The sequence below is a fragment of the Brachypodium distachyon genome, chromosome 3 (assembly GCF_000005505.3).
Source record: "Brachypodium distachyon strain Bd21 chromosome 3, Brachypodium_distachyon_v3.0, whole genome shotgun sequence".
Lineage (NCBI taxonomy): Eukaryota > Viridiplantae > Streptophyta > Magnoliopsida > Poales > Poaceae > Brachypodium > Brachypodium distachyon.
Window position 1 is genome coordinate 54,555,886 of NC_016133.3, and position 23,037 is coordinate 54,578,922.

Sequence of the window (23,037 nt, forward strand, 5' to 3'; positions counted from 1 at the left end):
TCATGTCCATGTTTAAAAATAGTCTTATGAGGAAGCTGAATTGCATTTTCAAAGCTGATATGGATCTGCACAGGACAGAAAAATGAGAAGATCCAATCGTGGAGTTGATCAGGTCAGATCAGATAGATCGATTTGCTGTTATAAACAACATTACACGGTTAAAATCTCATTAGCTGAGCCAAATCGAGCAGCAAGTCAGCATGATTGCACTAGAAAAGCCAACTATTATGACTGAACTAAGCCCAACCATTATAAAATTGATCAGAACATTGCCTCTTAACTCTAGTCGCAACATAAAACAATAGGCAGTAAGAACAACAACACTGCTAATCTCACTAATGTTGACTGCATTTGTGCACGATCAGAATAGGAAACAATGTCTGGGCAGTCTCCAATAAATCGATGGTCAGTTCAGTTCTACACAGATATGGGAAGTTGCAGAGACCGCAGTCCTCCCTGCTAAGGCAAAACAACAGGATACAATCAATATCAATACAACAATAAAAATTCTACTCCTTTAGACACACACGCACACACACACATAGATGTTACTAACTGTAGTTAAGGCCGTCGCATCTTTACATTCAGGGGTATCTCTTTGTAAGAGACGGCCTTTCCTGATGTCCGCATCGAAGACCTTCTACCTGTCACCTGCACAGAAGAACGTCTCTCTGTGGCTTGCTCTTCGGAAGGTTCACAGGCACAGCGGTCATTTTGCTTCTCATTTTTGCTCTGCTCGATCGAGACATTTAAACTGGAAGGGGCGGCTAAAGGAGCAATATCTTGCGCAGTCTCAAGAGTGTCATTTGTGACCTCACAAGATCCTGGGTTCAGTCTTGAGGATCTTCTTCTTAGAGATTTTCTGCAAATGTTTAGGCCAGCCATGATTGCCATGTTCCAATCAGAGAGATAAGTGTATCGGTGGAAGGTAGGGAAAGGCAAGCAGGCAAAGGCTTTACCTTGTCTCTTCATGATGCAGCGGTTCACTAGAAGTTGAGTGAAGTCTGGCATTAATGTCCTCTATGTTTGTGTCTTTTCGACCTTCATACGATTCCAACTTCCGTTTGTTTACACCCCTACAACCAGATTTGAGTCAAATGAGTATTTCTTAGGGAAATTGTGAGCGCGTCTCAAAGATCACTAGGATGATAGGGCATACCTCTTGTTTGCTCTCTCCTGGGGTGGTTCTGTATGCTGAATATTAAATGGCACAGAAGCTGGAAAGGAAGTACCATTACAGTAAGATTACATTTTCCCTTCAAAAGAAGGGTTCAGACTACCAAACAGATACAGTTAGCTAGTGATCCGCGCATACACTCACACCACTAGCAAACCTATTAACCTAGAGACAATGGGCTCTCGGGCATTGGTAAATAAGATGTGCTTTTTGTTCAGACTTCCCCGCATACTACCAAATCTTTTCATTTGAAACTAACGCAAAATTTGGATGAGCATGGTACGCTTGAATCCTTGGTAAAAATGATGACTAAGTACCTCAAGTGCAGGCATGTGCAGCAACCAAGAGCCCAAGAAGAGTGCAATATAACAGCAAAATAATTGAAGGGTCGACAGGTGCTTTACATTGAGTTTCTACCAAATGGTTTGGCTTGGTATTCATGACCTTATTGTCAGTTTGTCGTGCCTCAAGGTCCTCAACTCCAGCAAAGCTGGAGCATGCTTCTTGTATCACCTCCTAGTTACATAGGAAGTAAGTAACCTCGCAATAAGGACTAAGACTCCAACATGATAGGTAGGCTGATAAATAACTGGAAAACTGTGCTGCGTACCTTCAAATTCACTTCCATCTGGGTTTGCTTATTCATCTTATTTTTCTTACACAATTACAGTCAGGATATCAGACGCTAAAACTCAAACTGTAACATCCTTAACTATAAGCTGAGTCTAACAGTGGAATTACTTTACCTTGAGTACTGAAGTCTTTACTTTATGCCCTGCTGCATTGCATAAGAGTTCATCTTGTGTTGCCTTCTGCTGCACATTAGATCCACAAATATAGCACGAAATGAGAACCACCATATTGAATCTTAACATTCAGAACTCCCAATGGAAAGCGAATAGCAATATATTACCGTATCTTTTCCACAATTTGGTTCATGAAGTTCTGTCACACTGCAACTAGAAGATGAAGCCACGGCAGTGTCCTCATCCAAGGTTTCATCAGAGACTTCTGCCAGTTCACAAGACCCTGCATTCAGCCTAGCTGACCTTCTCCGTAGTGTGTTTCTGGTCACATGCCAAACAGTTACCAAGCGTTAATTGTATAGTATTATAGCATGAATAAATTCTGTGAGCAAAAAACTACCTCTGATCTTCATGATGCGATGACCCAGTGGATTGCAAGCGAGGCTTACAGCTCTGCTGGACTGTGCTGGTGCCTTTTGTACCTTCACATGATTCCAACTTTTCTTTATTTGTGCACCTACTCACTGACGTCCTGAACCAATAGAAATTTTCTCAGGTAAATCACGCTACCTAAAACTCAGTAAGCTATATGCCATTGTCTCTCAAGTATTTGTAAACAGATGTACAATACGTCAATACCTCTTTTTTGTTTTATCTGGTGGCGCCTCATGATGGACAATATTAGATGGCACAGCAGCTGTGAAGAAATTGACAGAAACTGGTATATAAAATTTCTAAAAGTGGATAACTTAAGGTAAAGTAGAAATGAAAATTGATTGAACCAATTGATTGAACCATAAAATACAATTGCAGAAACAATTATCAAGCATATAGTATCGAAATCCAAGCAAGAAATAAGGAAAGAAGAGTGAGCTTTACTTTGTGTTTCAACTGAACAGTGCATGTTAACAGTGGTGGCCTTATTATCAGTTCGACGAGCATCACCTTTTGGGAGCTCGGAAGGTGCAGCTTTTATCTCCTGAATTCATTGCAGGGAAAACAACTCAGAATTAGAACTCTTGTAGAAGAACATGGTGACCTAATTTACTTGAGAGATTTGCCGCTTACCTGTGAAGTTACTTCCTTCTGTAGTTGGTTAACAGTGTTCATATTGTTCTATAATAAATACACAAAAGAAAGCAAAAAAAATCATGTTATCTGTAATCCACAGAAGCTCGGTTAATCCATGCTCTTACTTTACCTCAAGCCCTGAAGCCTTTACTTTAAGCACTGCTGTTGCACATCCAAGCTCATGTTGTAATACCTTTAACTGCATGTTACATCCACAGATAATTCCCCAATCAATAACCCACATGATGAGATTTGAAAGTCGAAAAATCATGCAAAAAAAGGTGACAGCTTACTCTATCCTTTCCCTGATTTAGTTCCTGCAGGGAAGCGCAAAACACATGGATCGATCAGACAGTGGCTACACAGAACCACAAAACAATCTAACTACGTGATGCTTTCCTAAGTACCATTAAAGACATACATCTACTCGATTTTTCCTCTTACAACCTTGATTAATTCAGTACATATTGAAGGATTTCATATCCATAGGAATGGCTAGTTTTTACGTTGGCTCGCCAAGCCTATCACAACCCTCCTCCTTTACCCGGGCTTGGGACCGTCTATGCCTATAATTCAGTACATATTGAAGACACATAAAAAAACATTATTCTTTCGTTATTGTTTACATGTGCATCACACTGTAAGCACGTCATTGCTTTGGTTGGCAACTCAGCCACTTCCATTGGAATCGCCACAAGTATTCAAAACACTATTGCAAGAATGGTCACACATAAGGAGAGAATGGATAGGGACAGGTAGTGTGTAAGTATACGAACCGCGAGGATCTGAGAATTGGCCTGCGCAAGTTGCAAATTCTTCTGGTGTGTGGCATGCAGAGCGAGGCGCAGCTTCTGGATCTCAACGCCGCTGAGCTCGATGATCTTGCTGCAAACAAGAGATCGAACCAAAACTTATGTTACTAGTACTTGAGAAACATCAGTCAGCCCCACTTCATGTGAACAAGGGAGGGGCCAGACGCGCATACGTTTTCTCCGCAAGCAGATGAGCCAGCTTGGAGTTCTCCTGCAAGCAAGCAAGCAAGCGCTCCATTGGCATTAGTTTGGAAACTGGGACCAACCTCGGCAGAGTCAGCTAGTAGTACCTAGGCTCGCTGTTTTGTCAGAACCAGAGCAGAAATTACCTTGAGGATGTCGCCGACGCTGACGGATCTGGGATGGTTGGGCCGGCCGGTGTTGGTGATGTCGGCGAGCGCAACGGGCTTCCCCGCCGGCCGGGACCCGGGGCCCTTGGTGCTAGGGTTCGGGTTCGGGCTCGAGCCGCCGAGCGCCGCCGCTCCTGGTTAAGCGGGGGGAGCTGGGATTGAGTTGCTGCGCCATGGAACGTAAACGGTACTAAACGTGTGCGAGTTCCCAGCGAGAGGGAGGAGCCTTACCGGCAGCGGCGGCCATGGAATCTCACGGGCGGAGGACCCAGTAGGGCAAGGTAGGGCGGCCTTGATTTTTGCCTGAGTTACGAATTGGGTAAGATTAAGGAGATGAAGCGGGGAGCTAAAGTGCGGGATCCGCTCGTGCCTCGTGGAGTGACGGGAGGAGAAACGGTCGGGAGCAAGAGAGAATCGAAGGGGAGATTACCTGCGGTGGATCCGTGGAGGCGCTCGGCTCGCGTGAGGAGGAAGACGAGACGAGCCAGGGGCCTGGGCAGCGGTGGATTCAGATTTTGAATATTGGGCGGGGTGAACGCTGAGATTTTTTCACGTTGGAAGGGGCAAATACACAACAATATTATTTTTATAATTTTTTCTGATAATTTCTATTGCTAAAAAAGATCTCAAAAATAATTAGATGGGGTATGCCTCAGGGTGGGCATAATAAACCGAGGACTGAAAAACCGGACCGAAACACCGAGACCGAACCTGAAGTGACCGAAACCGAAATTAGAAATTATAATGGTTATTTCGGTTTTCAGACTCAGGTAACCGAATAGACCCAAATAAACCAAACATGGGCTTAAAGCTTGTAGAAAAGCCCAGCTGGACAACCCAACTGTCAAAAACTAAATACAAAACAGCCCACTCAAAAAAAAACCACTACAGAGGCCCATGTAATCCATATTATCGAGAGATCCAGCCGAAATAAGCTTCCACGTCTCCATGATCGAAGCCACGATCTCGATCCCGATCGGGAGTCCCTGTACATTCGGTTTTCTCGGTTAGGACAGAAACCGAACCAAAAAGAATCAATAGACCGAGGCCTCGGTTACTGATTTATGAGGAAACCGATTGGGTAGCAATTATGAAAAAACGAAATTTGAAAAAAAACAAGAAACGATCGGTTCGGTTAGACCGAACGCCAACCCTGAGGTATGCCCCACCCGAAAACCCAACTAGGTTCCGCCCCTGGGGCCGGGGCGCTAAGCAGCGGGATGGGGAGGGAGGAGTGATGACGCGTAGGAAGACGAGCGATTGATGGAGCGAGGGGGCTGGGGCGCTCGGCGACAGAATGGGCCAGAGGGAGGACAAGGGTTGCAAGGGAAAGTAAACGAGCTCCGGGCACCGGCCCATGTCAGTCTCATAATTCATCTGATATAACAAATAATTTGTCTTTCATTTATAGATTTTTCTATTTCCTCATCTTTAACCACGGTTCATGAACCGTCTCTTCGTTGATTTTCTTAAGATGTCGATTCCCACGCAAGTTTAGACAACTTAACGGCACTGAGTTATACCTCTCGTGGTGATGCAACCGAAGAGCTCTTTGCAGTAGTTTAGACAACTTAAAGACACCGAATTATACCTCTTGTGGTGAAGCAACCGAAGAGCTCTTTGCAGCCCGCACTCACGCGAGATGCAACTCTTTCATTCTCCTACAAACCTGGCTGAGTCGTGTTGCCGTCGCTGTCGATGAGGTCGGTCAGCTCCTTGAGATGCACATTTTTTTCCTGCAAGTAGAGACAGAGCCGAAGGGGTACGAGACACGTGGTTGGATTAGTTCTGAAAAGGCGGGAGGTGGAGGGGGTCCTGCGCAAAACTGCCATCCCAGCCAAAAATGTTGTCAGTTAGTGGGCCCGGCTTGTCAGATACCCGCCACGAGGGCAGAATACGTAGCCATACCGCGCATGGGATCATATCGTCCCGTATATTGCACTACAAGCATACATCTGTACGCTAGCTACGTCCAAAACACGGGCCCAACAAATGCGCAAACCGCTTCTAATTTACACCCATTCCGTCTTCTCACCGTAGGTACTCGCTTAACTAATTTCTTCAGTCCAATAAGCACGGACGGACAGTCTCGCGACATTCCTGGGGGACGATGCGTGCGTGCGGCAAAACCTGAGGGTAAAGACCAAACGCAAAACCTGACGACTCTGTTCGCTGCTACCAGTACCTCCAAGTAGTGCCGCAACGTTTAATTAGCACGGGCACCTAATCCTAATCCCGGGAGAACCACCGGCGGCAGGTTAATTGATTAATCATCAAACATGACCCAGCTTCCGTGCAGACACTCAGACAGGGACTCCATTAAGTAAGGCGTCGCTGCATCCTGCTCCTGCATGCATGGGGTACGAGCCGAGCGACAGTGACCCGGAGACAATCTGCAAGTAGAAAAGCAGTTTATTAAAATGTTTATATGTTGACGTGGTGTAGTCCTGTACCCACGACATGAGTGCAGCAAACACCGGGACGGGTTTGCAATTTTGCAAAGCAGGAGGTGTATATATACCGTCTGCTTGGAATGTCGAATACTTCACAGTTCAATCGAAGATCGCCTTGGCCTAGCTAGCTAACCTACAGCTCGACTCTTTGCTTCAAGCCTCAGCTGAAGAGCAAATCAAGTGCTCTCGATCTTAATCGTATTTCTGACAGGATGAGGAGCTCCAGCTACTTGCCATTGGCTGCAGCTGCGATCTTCCTCCTGGTACTGTCGAGGGCTATGGATCAGGCCCGAGCCATCCGGCTGGACGCAGAGACCCGGGCGTCAGTCAGCGGCAGCCAAACGGCCATTGATGTAAGTAGTGGTTCTGTATTGCTGATCACTACTCGTTGTATATCTGAAACACTGAATCCGGCTTCTGCAGATGCTAACGTGTGTTGTGTTTGTTAATGCAGAAACCAATCGACAATGTGGTGGACAAGGATTCTATCACCACGTCAGTTGGCGATACGAAGAGAACTACTAGCGCTGCTGTGGCAGCAGAAGTTCGGGCGGTGGCGCACAAGCTGCCGGAGTTCCACGAGGACTACTACGGCCCGAGCGATCACAGTCCTAGGCATCACTGATCGACCAAGAAAAGAAATTTGTTCTCTTTTCATCTAGTTCCATTTCTCCTCTCCATCTCTGACTAGCTAGCAGTATAGGTAGCTGCTTAAGTTCCATGTAAGCTCTGGTAGTGAGCACATGGGGTGAAGCTTGACTCGTTTATTTCTGCATCTCTGTGGCAAAAAGGGAGAAGGAACAGTTCCGATGTAGTACTAATTGACCTCTTGACGACAGTTCAAATTTGAAGCGACGGTCCAAATTCACGAGTTGTCGTCTGCCTCCGGATCTTTTCGAGTGTGTGTGCATGTGAACTTACAGAATAACAGCGACACATCCAAATTTCAGTAGTAACCCCTAAACCGGCAAGAGAAGAGAGACCTAATTTGTTGACGCATAAGAGCGAAACGTACACAAGCCTAGCTAGCTAAATCCTGATCAACGAGAATAAGTCGCAGGTTACCCGCATAACTGCGTTCTTACTCGCAGGCGGAGTTTTCGACAGAGACTGATTGTTGCAAGTACAAGTGCTCAATCAGTTGATTAACTAGTACAATGTGTAAAAGTCCTTTCTTTTGCCAAAAAAAAAAGAGTCCTTTCTCTATATATATGGTGGGGTGTATTACCAACTTCAGTGAGCAGTACCACTACACAAAGCTAGCTGTACGGCAGCTGCATGGTGGTTAATTTTTGTGGACATTATTCCGAGTTCGTAGCCAATACCAACCCCAACAATGGAGGCATTGCCGGATATGCTGCAGTGTTGTTCGCCGTGTACCTGTACTTTTATGTCCAGGCCGGAAAGACGTACGGGACAGTGCCCTAAAGCTAGGAGTAACTCCTCTTTCTATATCCACCCACTGTGTTTGTTTTCTCAGTACACATGTCTAATGATAGCTAGATGATTAGTGGATCGATTGAGCCTAGCTAGCTCCTGGGCAGGCACCTTTTTGAAAGGCACGGATAAGTGGAGCCTTGGGCTGTAAAGAAATGCGGTGCATGTATGCATGACGTTCTAAGGACAGGCAAAAGAAGAACGTGTGTGGAGAAAAGGCTTAAACAAAACAAAACAAAGAGGTCCCCTGTTTGTTCTTACCGGCCGCATCATCTGGGCAACCACGTTGTCAATGGCTAAGGTGTGTTTGGATGGTTGCATGCGACGGGGAGTCAGTTGATGCATCCTGATCTCCACGGCTAGACGACGCAAATCTTGCGACTGCTGAGCCATGTATAGTTGTATGAATAACGGTGGAAGCAGTGGCGGATAAGAATTTATACTATGTGGGTGCAAATAACACTAATAATATCAAGTTATGGATTAAAAAACACAGAAAATTTGAAAATTACAAAGAGATTGCCAAATTATGTGGGTGCAGCTCACCCTACAAGGCCTAGTTCTGTTACGCCATTTTCAGTGGGGATTGACATATTCTACTGTATTTTTTTTTAGAATACATATTCTACTGTAGTTCAATTTTCCTCTAGCCCCTCTTAAATCTTAATCCCTGTAGGGATAGAAACGAACAGGCCCGTTAGGATCCGCCACTGGGCTGGTTTGGTGCCGTTGATGGTTGTAACATGGCCCGTACAGTGGCCACCGAAGAGAATGCCCCCGAGAGGCCGAGGCCCGAAAAGAAGAGCTCGGCGTTCTGTTTCTTTGCGCGTGGCCCGCGGGAAGGCCCGGTAGCTGCGTGCAAGCTGCGCTACTAGTTGTGCGGCAAACCGTGGACGCCCAAATTCCCGAGCGATGACAGTGAACAAGCACGTCGATCGCCAGTCTGTATAGTACTCACCGCATACGTACACACGTCTGTGGCCGGCCAGACCGATTAACCGCGATACAAACGAGAGAGTGCTAGCACGCGACGCGACTACACTGACTAGCCAGTAGCCACCATCTGCCCATGGACGCGTGTCATGCCGGACAAAGGGGCCGCTCTGACCGAGGAAAAGGAATAATACATACACCAGTATAGTTGTATGATTGTATCCGGCAATTAATCAACGGAACAAAGGTGTATATACATGAGCTGGCTCAACACCGGGCCTGCACATGCATGCACGGCCGTCTTTCTACAATCTCCTGCCTTGCCTCAAATCGCCCGCGGGTCCTTTTCAAATCCGAACCACCCTACGCTAGTAGCTACGAGCCGTGTTCCAAACAGACCGCGACGGTGAAGCATTTGGCTGGAACACGGAAGAAAGAAAAGAAAAACCAAAAGGTCACCACGTGGGGATCAGCGACGCGAGAGACGTCTCGACGGGAACGGAACACAACACAGCTGTGGCGCCTGCCGGAATGTTCTAATCTAACCCACCGCAAGGCAACCGCGGCGGCACGTGGACATAGCTACCTGGCGCGTCTCGTGTGGAGTAATTTAAGTTGTGCATATGAGTTTTTGGATCCTAAATTATTATAGTTGTTTTAGTGCAAATTTGAACTAAAACATTCTTGAAAAAAAAATAAAATAAAACGACGACAACAGTTCCGTATTTCTATCCCAAGACTTTACGAATAATAAACTAGGCAACTGGCACTGGGCGGCCACGAGGACGCGTACAGCGCGGCTTGCGACGGTCAGGCTACGCCGTATGTCGCGAGTACAACCTGATTAACCACCTAATCAGGTAGCGGCCGATACGTTTTATCAATTCGTCGCTGTATACGCTCAACATGGGCTAACACACATGGCGCAAAACTATACACTACTCACCTTAAATTATTGGTTTAGTCGTTAGCGAAAGATCGTACTCACCCTTGAATTTTCGTGTGCTGTGTTTAAGAGTAGTACAACCATGCGCTTCGCTAGTTTATATTGTTATTGTTGTTGGTATTCGTAGTCAAAGCTTCTTTTTACTTCCTTTTTTTTATCGACCACCAGCTGCTACTTTACGCTGCTAGCTTTTGCCGCTCCACAACCACGTTCCCAAGCGCACATCGTTAATTCACCCATGCCTGGTTGAGAAAAAAAGAAAGAAAGGAAGTCATTAAACAACATCCATGATGGGAAATGGAATGCTTTGCTTCGCTCGGAAGGAAAAATCTCAAAGCCACATCACCTACTGATACGTGAGAGCAACTTTTTTTTATATAGAAAATATTCGTGACAGCAATTAGTACGTTTGTTAAATAAAATAAAAGATAGCCTCAAGAAAAGCTAATAATACACGCTCCCTCCACATGGTGCCGTTGCGAGCCATCGGACTCCTAGTCCGCGGATTAGCGTGGCTTCGATTGTACCAGAGCGTTTGCTTACTTTCCAGATGAACATCAAATCAAACTAAACACAGCACACACACCCCTTTAAATACAACTTGCGTGTGTGACTGACTCAATTAGCCATACGCTTCATTTTCTTGATTTTTCTTTGACAGTCGAAAGCGGAATTTTCTTTTTCAGCCGGAGTATTAGGTTAGCGAATTAATGTCCTCATTTTCGCACTACAAGAATAAAAACATAAAAAAAACAGAAAGAGAAATACGGTTATTCGTGGCAACTAGTCGTTGGACGGCGGGTCCCAATGGAGACGCGACGCGGCTCGCAGGAACAAGGAACGGTGAACCCAAGAAGAAGAAACCTGATTCGAGTTTCCCGACTGATTAGTCAAAGCAATTTACTTTATTTACTTACTCCTTTTCAAATGCGGTTTGAGCTGTGCGACAAATAATGGTAGGGCATGCATCCAGCTTTTGCAAAGCAAAACATTGAGTACTCTTCTTCCCATATTGCCCATGGTCCTCCGCTCCTATAGAACAGAACAGGTGCTGCCCCGTCGGTTATCTCTGACGAGGGGATTAGTGCGATGGTGTTAGTGTTAGCCTTGATTAGATGATTATGGAGATCGACAATGAACTGGATGGGAATTCGAAGTAGACTTCAAATTTTCTTTCCTCGCGATTAAATCACGAGCAATGATATTGTTATATTCTCTCGGTATCATATTAAGTAACTTTCTATTACATGTATGTATCTAGACGCTTATCTATGTTTAAAAACATCTAGATACATGTAATAGAAAGTCACTTATATGGGATGGAGGGGTATGTGGTTTTTCTAAGAGCATAGGCGCATCCTGAGTAGCTTGTGAAGTCCTAGATTTTTTTTCCGGAAATCTATACTACACGATCATGGGAAACAAACATGGTCAAGTTTCATCTTGCAATATAAAATCGTCAATTGTAGAAATTTTGAGTTATTTTCTTAGACATCTAATCTAAATAACCATTTCGCTTATAAATTGGTGCAATCTCAAATTGTAACAAATCTAAAACGCATAAACTCTAAAAACATCGATGTAAACGTTGTAACTTGAGCCTCGCTCTTGCATATATCCCGAATTTTTTCGAAATCTTTCACGAGTACTTCCTAAAAAAGGAAGAGAATAAATAAATAATTACGGTCGATGTTAGCTACGTAGATAACCAACATGCTCTATCACACACATTTTATTATTCCCTATACATCCACTCCTTCATCCCTCGTCCACAATTCACTTCCAACTGGCTCAGTCTCACTCTCTCCCCTTATTGATTTGTCGCTCTTTTTTTTCCTTCTATATTGCGACGTTGTTCCATGACAACCGTTTCAACTCATGTTGCCGTCTTAATAGAGCCTACGTATAAATCCGGAATGGCGGTTATTGCTTGTTCTATGTTGGTAGTTGTCGCCTTCTATCTCACATCGTCTCGTCGACGTCGTCTCGATCGACCACTCTTCCTTCGTTCTACTCTTCGTCTCCTCGTCCCACGGAGATAGTTGTCTTCTATGTCATAACCGTCTTCTCCTCGACTTCGTCTCGATCGACCACTCTTGTTTATCAATGTTTTTTTCTTCTTTCGTTCTACTCTTCTTTAAAGAGAAAAATATGGTAACTAAGAAACGGCGTAAAAACCTTTTCAGAAAGATCTTTTTTTTTCTTCTGGTTTTGCTATTTCTTAGGCGACTGAGAAATAACTATTTCTAATTTATTAGTCGACGATAACAACCTTTTGATTCAATCATTGAGATTCATGTGAGATTAATGTGGATCCGATGGATAAAAAAATCTTGATTAGATAGTCACGATTGTCGACTGAAAAATAACTATCTATTTGGCGACCGGGAAAAAAACACTCATCTTTTTTTCTACTTAGAAAAATTCAAGATGTCCATCCGTCTGGCCTTTCTGTGACTCTTCACGAGTACCCTGCTAACTGGAGGGGCACAATTGTAACTTCTCCGGAAAGAGTGAGAATGAACGGTTCCCTGGGGCAGTTTGGGAAGAACGCGCCACACTGACACACACACACACCGAAGCCCAAAACACACGCCGCCTCTGTCGCCGCAAAAAACCAAATCCCCCTTCTCCGATGTCCGATCTCGCTTCCATTTCTCTCCCCGTCGACAAGAAAATCAGAATCCCATTAACCCCATCCGGAAAAGCGAAGAACAGCTATTAAGCCAGGGACGAATTATCTCCCCCTACGCGGCTACGCGTCTTCCATCGCATCCCCCGTCCTTTTCTTGTTTCTCCCCCCATCTTCTTCCACCTGAAGCTTTTACTCCTCGTTCTTATCTTCTTCTTTCTCCCTTTGGGAGTTGGGGGGCGAAAGGTGTCGCGTTCGATCTTGCTGTGTACAGGCCAGGAGGAGGAGGGAGGCCATGGCATTGCCTGCCGGCCTCGTCCGCATCTCGCCGCTGCTGTTGCTGCTCGTCGTCCTGCCATTCTGCGCCGGGAAACATCACGCTCCTCGCGAGTTCCGCACGGCGCTCCACTCGGGTTCAGGTTGTCTGTTGCCCTCCTTCCCGTTTCTTGTTTCCACTGCAAAAACCGCACGATTTGTTACAGAGAAATCGTCTTCTTCATTTATGTTTGAATGATTTTGTTGTGTCGTATTTTTTTTTTCACTTCATCGTTGCGTGTCTTACTTTTAGGCCGGTTCTTTAAAATATCTGGGTATGATTCAGTGGAGTCGGATTTGTGATGTGGAAATACTCCCCCAATTTTTTAGTCTCCTGTGGTCCTCAGGTTATTGCCCAGATGTTTCTCGTCCTCTTCTTTTCTTCCTAATTTTTTTATCTGAAAAATGAGATCCATGTACCATTTTGATTTCTGGGTTTATAGGGTTGTTCGTCATAAATCAGCGCCTCTTTGTGAAGAACAACAAAAACAAACTTCTGCACAGTTGCACGTCCCTTCTCTGCATCCCCGCTGACGGACGTTACATGAATTTAGGAGTATTTTTTCTTGCTTCAGCAAGACAGTTTTTCCAGGTTTCTGTACTTGGGTTTCAACAATGCTATTTCCATTTCTTTCCGTGCCCCAGATGGATTCTGGTCCAGTCTTGCGTCCCTTTCGATGCGTGCATCCTTCCTTCTCTCCCCTTATTATCCACAAGTGGTTTTCAGTTGGCTGCCCTTTTGCATCATTAGTCATCCGAGAGCAGTAATGTTCTTGGAGTTACTTTCCATGGCCATTTCGTGTTACGGGTGGGCCGTTCCCCACAAATTTAGATTTATGGGTGCCAAGTTCTTATTTGTTAAAAAGAAATCAAGCTATAAATTGACAAGGTGGATATTTATCATGCCGTTATGCCTGTTGTATTGTAATCATATGATTTTATACGAGTTACCTATGTTATCCTGGTTGTGACAAGAATTCTCATTGTAAACAGCAACTGAGCATGGCTTCGTGGTGAGAAGATCAATTGCTGAAGCTCCTGCCGATATAAATGTCACCACCAATAGCTCGTTCATCTTGGCGGCAGATCGGACACATCGAAAGGACCCCCTGAATGGTTTTAATAAATATCAAGGCGGTTGGAATATCAGTGAAGTGCACTATTGGGCTGTAAGACTTTGAAAACTAAGCTTATCTGCTTATTTCTGTTGCTTTGGTAGCAACATATTAACGGCCTTGATTATTTTGTTTCAGTCTGTTGGATACACAGCCTATCCATTGTTCCTTGTTGCCCTGCTATGGTTTGTGCTATTCTTTCTCCTGATGCTTGGAATTTGCTGCCATCATTGCTGTTGTCCACATCACAGTTACAACTACTCTCGATTAGCATATGCCCTATCGCTGATATTCCTAATACTATTCACTTGTGCTGCAATGTAAGTACTATTCTTTTAAAAGCTGGGTTGTTTCCATATTTCTTACAGTGACATATTTTGAGTTGTTTTGCTAAACTAGTTCCATCCAATGCTACCAGTGCTGGAAGCATTGTGTTGTATGATGGCCAGGGAAAATTCCATTCTAGCACAACGACCACCTTGGATTTTATTGTCGACCAGGCAGATTTCACTGTTGACAACCTTAGGAACCTTTCAGATAGTCTATCTGCTGCAAAAAAGGTCGACATAGGACAGTTCTTACTGCCTGCAGATGTGATGAATCAGATCAATGAAATTCAAGGAAAGTTGAACTCATCAGCTAATGATCTTGCTACTAGAACATCTGATAATTCTGCGAAGATCCAAAAATTGCTGAATCGTGTGTAAGTACCTTTCCATAGCATCACATTTTTCTATTACCGTGCACATGATTGACAAACTTTATTTCAGGCGGTTAGCTTTGATTATCATTGCGGCAGTAATGCTTCTTCTGGCATTTGTTGGCTTCTGTAAGTGCTTATGCCTTCTTAGTTCTTACATTGGTTGCAGTATGAATGTAGCTGTATGCTTTTGTGCAAAAGCAAGTTTTTTTCCTAACATGGTGATGCTTTGATTTTACCAGTTTTATCCATATTTGGGCTGGAATTCCTTGTGAATATGTAAGTTAATACCTTTGTTTATGCTAACAAGCTTGACTTAACTTTTCGCTGACTGTCCGTATCGCTCACTGTTCTAAATTTTGTGCAGTTTGGTTGTTGTTGGATGGATACTAGTCACTGGGACGTTTATCCTGTGCGGTGTTTTCCTTCTTCTGCATAAGTATGTACCACACCTCTGTGCAATCATCGCACTCATTACATATTTCCAATTGGTAATAGATACATGTGACTATTTTTGAGGTGTTGCTATAAGTCTTTATCTGGGCTGGAGCCAATCCAACAAATCTTTATACTCGAATGGTAGATAACCAGCTTATATGGCTATATTCTGTTCTTTTGAGTCAAAGATTAGTGCCCCTGCAAAAAGAAAAAGAAGATTAGTGCCAATCATTTGGTTCCGCGGCCAGGCCTGTGTCAATGTAAGGTCAGGTCATGGCTGGAGCATGTTGATAGTACATGATGAGAACACTAGTTGCAAATTTATGTAGATTGCGTTCATGCCTTGGAGTCTTGTTCCATTGTAAATTTATATCCAGTGTCATGCTGAATTTTGGTCATGGCAGCACTCTAGGCATTTTCCTTGTTATTGTTGGTTAATTTGACTTAGAACCCCCAACTACAAAATGTGAACACTTCCGTAGTTACTACATGGTTTCTCTTGGAGTTCCTTCATGTCCATGCTGTCACCACTCACCACTGCCAAGTACAGATTGTAAATACCCGTCGTTTGTCATCATTATTACTTTCTCTTAAGATACCTGAGACTTAAGAAGGGGCTTAGTTCAAAAGCAAAATTTCAGTGACTTTTGGTTACTATGTTACGCTGTATTTTGGTTGGAAGCTACATGTCGAGTTATGTACAATCCCTTTTTACTTGAAATTTGGACTACAATCTCTGGCTTCTGGTGATATACCTCTTGCATGGGGACATGTATTCTTTGAACATCTTTTATAGCTTTATTCTTAGTTATTCCTTTCAGTAACATGTCACTCTGTAAAAGTTGGGGGAAACTCGGACATCTTGTGTAGATGCATATCTTTGTTAGAAGATTCTGTCTGTTCTTTACTGCTTACTAGTATGACTCCATGTGATGGTTGTCTTGGTCCAGTCACTGGTGCTCCAGTGCCTAGTTATAAGGTCCAGTCATCTAATTAACCAGTTCACTCATCATATCAACCTGTTATCTTTTCTGTCATAACAGCGTCGTTGGTGACACTTGCGTTTCAATGGACCAGTGGGTTGCTCATCCAACAGAACACACTGCTCTGGATGACATTATCCCCTGTGTCGAACCTGCTACAGCGAACGAGTCCCTGACAAGGAGCAGGCAAGTCACGTCCCAGCTAGTGAATCTGGTCAACCAGGTGATCACCAACGTGTCAAACCAAAACTTCCCTCCGGCAGCGGCGCCTTTCTACTACAACCAGTCAGGGCCACTGATGCCTACACTCTGCAACCCATTCACGCCTGATCTGAACAACCGGACCTGCACCCGTGGAGAGGTTTCCTTGGACAATGCAACCCAGGTAAATTTGTGGTCTTGCAACTATCTTCATGTGCTGTTTTCTGATCCGCATTATTTGGTGAACTCTAAACAACATTGCTTTGTTTGGCAGGTTTGGAGGAGCTTTGAGTGCCAAACTACCACTGTCTCAGGAGCTGAGATTTGCACCACGGTGGGCCGGCTCACTCCAAGGATCTACAGGCAGATGGCGGCGGGTGTGAACGTAAGCCTGGGGCTGTACCAGTACGGCCCTTTCCTGGTCCAGCTGGAGGACTGCACCTTCGTGCGCGACACGTTCACAAACATCAGCCAGAACTACTGCCCAGGGCTGGAGCGGTACAGCAAGTGGGTGTACATCGGGCTGGTGCTGGTGTCGACGGCGGTGATGCTGTCACTGATATTCTGGGTGATCTATGCTCGGGAGCGGCGCCACAGGGTGTACAACAAGCAGCACCAGGGCGTCGCCGGCCAGAACTACCCTAGGGGGGACGACAAGCCGGTTCCGATGGGTGCCTGATCCGGTCGTGGTTCACCCCTCTTCTCGCCGTGACCTGTCCATGGCACCTTGTAGAGAGCTGCAGATCGATGTGCGTTGACTTGATTGTTTTGCCTGTCTGTTGATTTATTTATTTTCCTGACACCTGTGGCGTGTGCTTGAGTGGTGTTTGCATATACGGTTGTGACCCATGTTTAGCGTTAGCTCCAGCAGTATTCTTGTTTGTGTCTGCTGGTGGAACTAGGCATTGCCGTTTTTGCTTGTGGAATGTGGATGTACAGTTATGACGTAGAAGGATTTGCGAGCGTTGGTTGTTTAAATTTTCTTTTGTGATTCAACGGAGATAGCACAACAGGTTGACAAACTGAAACAAACACAACGACAAAGATTACAGGTAGGATAATTTTTTTTTAATAATACGATTTTTTAATCATTTTTAGAAATAATACGTGTTTTACAAAAATTTCAGAAGCTCAGCCCCGCCGCTGACACCACTCGGCCATGCACGTGGAGCGTTGTCACCGATGAGTGAATGCCTGGAAGAGGCGGGCCCATGGCCGTGCTAGACGGGTCCAGCCCAGGAGAAATACAAAAGATACCTCAGATTTTTTGTACCACGGTGCCGTCCAGGAGAAATACGAGAACTGTGCCACGGTCGGCCGTCTCACTTCAAGGATCTACAGGCAGATGGCGGCGGGGGCGAATGTAAACCTGATCGCGTTCTAACTGGGCCACGGGGTGCCTGCTACTTGTTCGTTGGGCCTAATCACCGTATCTGTATGGGCTGGTGGGCCATAAGGCTGGCTGGGCCCGTCGCAAGTACGGAGATTACGACTAGACGAGTCACTCCATAATTCACTTCGAGAGTTACACACGAGGCCCAAGCGCAGAAGCTTCTCTGCTCAACTGCTGACACAACTCGTAAGCTTCCGGGCGGCATCCGAGCTTAGTCAACTGAAACACGCACGGTTGATCTGATCCCGTTCCCCCCGGCACAGGGCGGTGTACATTGCGCTGACCGGACCCTTGATCTCTTCTCCTGCCATTTAATAAACCTGCACTCGATACACAGTCAGCTTCGGCGCCCTGCAGCCTACTGCATGCATGCCCTTGCTTCAGGGCTGCATGTCGAATTGCCGTGTCAGCGTCAGCGGGTGACTCGGCCGGCGTCGAATTAAGGTGATCCGAGTCAGATCGATACCTCACTCAGGAAGAGAGGGTAGGAAGTGTCCCGAGGGCTCTGTGCACTGCTGAAGCACAGCAATGGTCAACGGTAACCTAGCTAGCTACCTGATCATCTGCCCTTGACTTGGCAGTGGTTGATTTAGATATATCTGCAGGGCTGATCCGACTTAGTCGATCAAGCTACTAGTATAGCTCCCCCTGGAATAGGGCACTTAAGTTGTATGTCCCCGTTGCACTTTTTGCTAATAATGCTCCATCCGGAAACTTGTTGCAAGATATCCCTTTTCAGTAAATGGACGCACATAAGGTTTCTGGTATCCGCACCGATCGAATAAAATGCCCAATGTTATGTCATTTATTTGAGATGATTTTTGAAATGTTTCTAGTTAAATTGAAACTGTACGTACAGATTAGAATTGTCGACGACCACGTGCAATTTGGACCACAGGAAAAAAAAAAAGCCGATCAATTAAGCTATCATGGCCGTCTGTCTCACCGACCGCATATACTGCGAAAATAGAACATCGTGACATTTTAGAAAAATCTAGCGATTTGCATAAAGTCGAGTCTTTGAAAAGGAAAAATGATAAATCTCACCATGTTCCCCCCTTGGAAATGGATGGCTGTACGAATCGTCCACAGCTTCCCCCGGTTGCTGCCTTGGCAAGATCATCTGTTAACTCTCGCAACATTCATCACGCGATCGAGATGTTCTTTGGTCTTGATATTCCTGGTCACGACTTCCAACGGATCCTAATTAACCGCGGCATTGGATCAACCGATCCCGTAGCTCTCTTTCAGGGGCTCCACTGTAGAGGAAAAGAGTGCAAGACTTCAATTTGTCAGTTCTAAGTTAGGAACTACAAGTGCTTGTGTTAATTGATCCTGCTGACCAGCCCAGTCACAGATCCATGTCGTCGTCAGTGTTAAAGAGCAACCAGCTTGGAAATGGAAATGTTTCAAAGCAACATTAAAGCCGGACGATCGATCTTAATCACCTTAATTTGGTCAGATTTTTTTCTCCGTTTCTTCACGTCTTACAACTTATTACAACCGTATGAATTTTCTACCGTTGGTGCTGCATGCGGGAGGAGTACAGGATATTCGCACGAGGATTAATTAATGTCAGCAGATTTTTCAACAGCAGCTTGCCTTTGTAAGAAAAATCTTTCCCAAAAAATCTGTGCTAAAAAATCTAGTGCGTGCAATTAATTCTCTCTAGGGACCAAATAAAATGGACTACGACGTATAGTACTCCCTGCATGCATATCGATCTTTACTGGAAAGATTGCACAGATAGATATGTTTGATTGTTTATCCTTCCCGTCTTTGGTATACTCACCTTGCTAGCTCTTACAGATTGCACAGATATGTGTCTGTGGAAGGTTCTGGATCTATTCGTACAGATTTCACGTACGTGTAAACAACTAGTATAGCTCACGCGGTGTAGACGCTGAGAGCATGACGAGAACTACAAGGTCAAGAACTTAGTCTTGTTTATCACAGGGATTTAATCATTTAATTACTGGGTGATCGACCCATGCGGAGACAGCGCATATATATGTATCTGTGTTCCAGAAAACGGCCCTTGGAGGGTTAAACGAGCCGCGCATCAATTGATTTTGTATGCTGGATGATGTGTAAACTAATCTGGGCCGGGGTTGTTTCACTGCTACGTACTCCGTACGTACTTTGCTATCTCCGTAAATAAATTATGGTAGACTACGTACGTGCCCTGATACCTTTAACCGGGGAGAAAGCGGCTGCTTAATTAATCACCAAGAGAGTAATTTACTAAATATTTTAGGTTGACGGATCTGCTCCAGTACATGTTGCATGCTACTCCTAGATTTAGATATCTTTGCCGGCCATAGAGGATCCTATGTAGCTAGAGTACCAGGTAGTTTTCACTCACAGCTGCTGCAAGGCAAATCTGGGTCCGGTAAGATGATGGCGTCCTTGTCCAGAGATGTTTGCCTGCCCTGATCCATGCTAAAGATCGCCATCAGTGCCTTGATTTTTGGCTTCAAATGCAAGCGTGGCTTGGCCGGCCGGCCAGACCAGACCAGAGAGACAGACCCTTGCTGGCCCAAGCCAGCGGCAACCGGCAAAAGCGTCTCGGACAACGATGACCTGGCCATGGGGCCCACCAGTACTTGATGGGCCTACCACCACTGGTGTGGAGCACCTACATTTCTCTTTCGCTATAAAAACCCCTACATTTCTCTGTTTTGGATAAATTGATTTTCAGGAGGAATTAACAAAACTTTGTGTTGTTGTGGATAAGCCTTCGGAAGGGACCTGATGATCGATGGTTATCTGCAGTTAAGCTTCTGGCTGGAGAGAAAGCAACTGCTCGATTCTTGCAGAAAGTTTTTGTCCGGGGAGTACAATTTGAGGCTGCAGATGGCGACCTAACGAACGACCTAATCCCAGCTCCAATCCTAATTAAGCTAGCCAATGGCATGGTATACACATCGAGAGTTAATTAGCTAGCCCTTGTTAAGGATGTTGGTTAATATAACCTATCGGTATAGTTTACTCGACAGATGGTCTAATTAATCGCTTCGCTTAAGTCGATGGATAGAGCTAGCAATTGAGTACGTATCTGACAGAATTGTACTCCCTTCGTTTCTAAATACTTTGTCACTGTTTTAGTACAAGTTTGTACTAAAAACACTGACAAATATTTAGAAACGGAGAAAGTAATTATCTTGTACGGCATATAATTATTTTAGTACGTCGTACTGATCAACTTTAAGTCAAGTCAAACCGAGCAACCAGATGAGTACGTATAGATGAGTGATCCCTGCTCCTGTCGCGTCAGTGATATCCCTGATCCTTATCGAAGGGAATTCGACATGATGCACACTCTTCCTTAAAATACACTCAAGGGTTTTGGGTAATTCACCGCATGTCGTAGTCACGGGAGTGTCCACTGACGTTAAGACTCCGAGGTTTCGGCTAACACGCAGTAATGATAATGTTCAGATTAATCAAACTTACTAGCACTCTTGTCTAATTAAGGTTCCTAATTAAGCATGTCACAGCGACATGTGCTCGGACATTTCGGGCCATGGAGGCCGTAGACTTTCAGTAACGGTTACAACACTCGTTCTGAAAGACGACAGCTTAAACTACTCTGACAATTTCTAGCTGACGGAAGCTAGCGATCGAATTCAGATTCAAATCAACTCACAGTAGTTTCGCTCTGCATTTAGTTACGGATCAGTTACAGAAGAATGGTAGGATCAATTTGCATGTTGCCTTATCTGACCTCGATCTGACTGTGTGCACACGATGGCAAGGACTAGATGCATGCACATATAGTACGCATGTTCTTTTTTATTCTCTCGTGATTTTTCCTGAAGAGATTCCAGGCAAGCAATAATAGGGTCCGTATTAGCTGTAGATAGATAGGATCTGCGCAAGATTACAAAATGTGTTAGGCACGAGACCAGGACGAGAGACCCCCCTCATAGCAGGTCCGACGCAAAAGGCGGCTGATCTGAGTCACGGCCCATGCGAATATATGAGATGCGATGCAGCTGATGGACCGGTTCAGGTTGCCTGAATTAGAGATGTCGGCGTCGAGGATTAAAAACAAGATGTGCCGGCACGATTTATGGGTAAAGAACATGCAAGTGATGGAAGCGAGTGAGTGCTGCTGAGTCATGAGTGCGTTCCAACGATATATGGAGGAGACAGCAAAAGCAGGAACGATTCCGAGTTTCTGGGGTTCTTTTTGAAATATCAGGTCGGTTTCTTTTTAAAGATGTTGCATCAAGATTTTATAAGATGGGACAGAATGCGCACTGCGTCGATGAAAAGGCGGTGCACGGAGTACTACCATATAGTTTCGGTTCCCGCTTTGCTAGCGCACCTCACGCGGGCCGAATCGATCAGAAATATCAGAACACGTATACTAGTACTAGCTCACATCGTCACTCACAGCCACCATGCAGTTTTTTGGCTAATTAAGTTCCAGTTCTCACGGAGACAGTAGCACGTGGTTTCACTCGTTCCTGCGGCCCGCCGTGCTGGTTGAACAGGAACAGCGATGGGGGAGGAAATCACTCGCGAAACTGAGCTTAAACACAGATGTAACGACTCTCGTCGTGCTCCAGCCGACATGGCCCGTCGCGGCTGGGCCTCGCCACCGCCTGTCGAGACTGTGCTGCCTGCCTGCAGGCCGTTGCTCTGCTTCAATCCCCTCGTCGTCGTGTCGTAGATGGCTCTCTAGGCGGTGGACGTACTGTGCGCCACTATTTCATTAGGCGCGCGCACATCCATAATTTGCTATTCCAGATGTTACATCTTTTTTTCTATAAGGTGCGGCTATATCCCTGATTCTTGAACAAAAGGCCTTACACATCGGTCGACATTTCCGAGCTTTCGGATTAGTATGTTCGTGGTATCGCCTCGCTCCTCTCTTCTCGACATTTGTTCCAAATCTTAGATTCAACAACTGATCAATCAATTTATGATCCCTACCTTAACTAAGAATCAGACAACTTGACATACAGAACGCTTTTTTTAAAATAAACTCAGTGAGTACGACGCGTCCTATATTTCGGATTGACAGATGCCCCTGTTAATTCCTTTTCCTGCCATTCAATAAACCTGCACTGCCCAGTCAGCTTTGGCACCCTGCAGCCTACTGCATGCATGCATCGCGTGCCCTTGGTCCAGGGCTGCACGTCGCATTGCCGTGTCATCGTCGTCGGTGACTCGACCGGCGTCTGAAGATACGCGCATAAAAGGTGATCCGAGTCGGATCGACATCTCACTCGACAGAAGGGGCTAGGAAGTGTCCCGAGGGCTCTGTGCACTGCTGAAGCACAGCAATGGTCAACGATCGATGACCTATATAGCAACCTGATTT

General features: G+C 45.2%; 3 protein-coding genes across 11 annotated transcripts; 2 read left to right on the forward strand and 1 right to left on the reverse strand.

Moving 5' to 3' along the window:
* Positions 1-276: 276 nt before the first annotated feature.
* LOC100829012 (shugoshin-1) lies at positions 277-4,711 on the reverse strand. 9 transcript variants are annotated; one of them, XM_014900232.2, is made up of 19 exons: positions 4,587-4,711; positions 4,388-4,459; positions 4,136-4,290; positions 3,980-4,017; positions 3,771-3,879; positions 3,288-3,311; positions 3,125-3,193; positions 2,992-3,039; positions 2,803-2,902; positions 2,563-2,620; positions 2,324-2,455; positions 2,091-2,244; positions 1,924-1,992; positions 1,788-1,832; positions 1,582-1,693; positions 1,160-1,217; positions 960-1,076; positions 583-862; positions 277-459 (listed from the first exon to the last, which is right to left on the reverse strand). In XM_014900232.2, exons 2-19 carry the CDS (start codon positions 4,401-4,403, stop codon positions 418-420), a joined length of 1,626 nt encoding a protein of 541 aa, XP_014755718.1. In that variant the 5' UTR covers positions 4,404-4,459; positions 4,587-4,711; the 3' UTR covers positions 277-417. The 9 variants fall into 9 exon arrangements, with proteins under 9 accessions (XP_014755718.1, XP_014755724.1, XP_014755721.1 ...); XM_014900238.2 differs by having other exon boundaries at positions 2,869-2,902; positions 4,388-4,587; XM_014900235.2 differs by having other exon boundaries at positions 1,788-1,823; positions 1,924-1,989; positions 4,388-4,587.
* Positions 4,712-6,716: 2,005 nt separating this feature from the next.
* Positions 6,717-7,482, forward strand: LOC100829313. The gene is made up of 2 exons (XM_003572858.2): positions 6,717-6,962; positions 7,064-7,482. Exons 1-2 carry the CDS (start codon positions 6,822-6,824, stop codon positions 7,232-7,234), a joined length of 312 nt encoding a protein of 103 aa, XP_003572906.1. The 5' UTR covers positions 6,717-6,821; the 3' UTR covers positions 7,235-7,482.
* A 5,007-nt stretch (positions 7,483-12,489) lies between these two features.
* LOC100835724 lies at positions 12,490-17,287 on the forward strand. Its single transcript, XM_003570275.4, has 9 exons — positions 12,490-12,976; positions 13,866-14,041; positions 14,126-14,307; positions 14,406-14,690; positions 14,758-14,816; positions 14,930-14,966; positions 15,055-15,126; positions 16,169-16,493; positions 16,584-17,287. The coding sequence occupies exons 1-9, from the start codon at positions 12,853-12,855 to the stop codon at positions 16,986-16,988; spliced, it is 1,665 nt and encodes a 554-aa protein (XP_003570323.1). The 5' UTR covers positions 12,490-12,852; the 3' UTR covers positions 16,989-17,287.
* Positions 17,288-23,037: the final 5,750 nt, after the last annotated feature.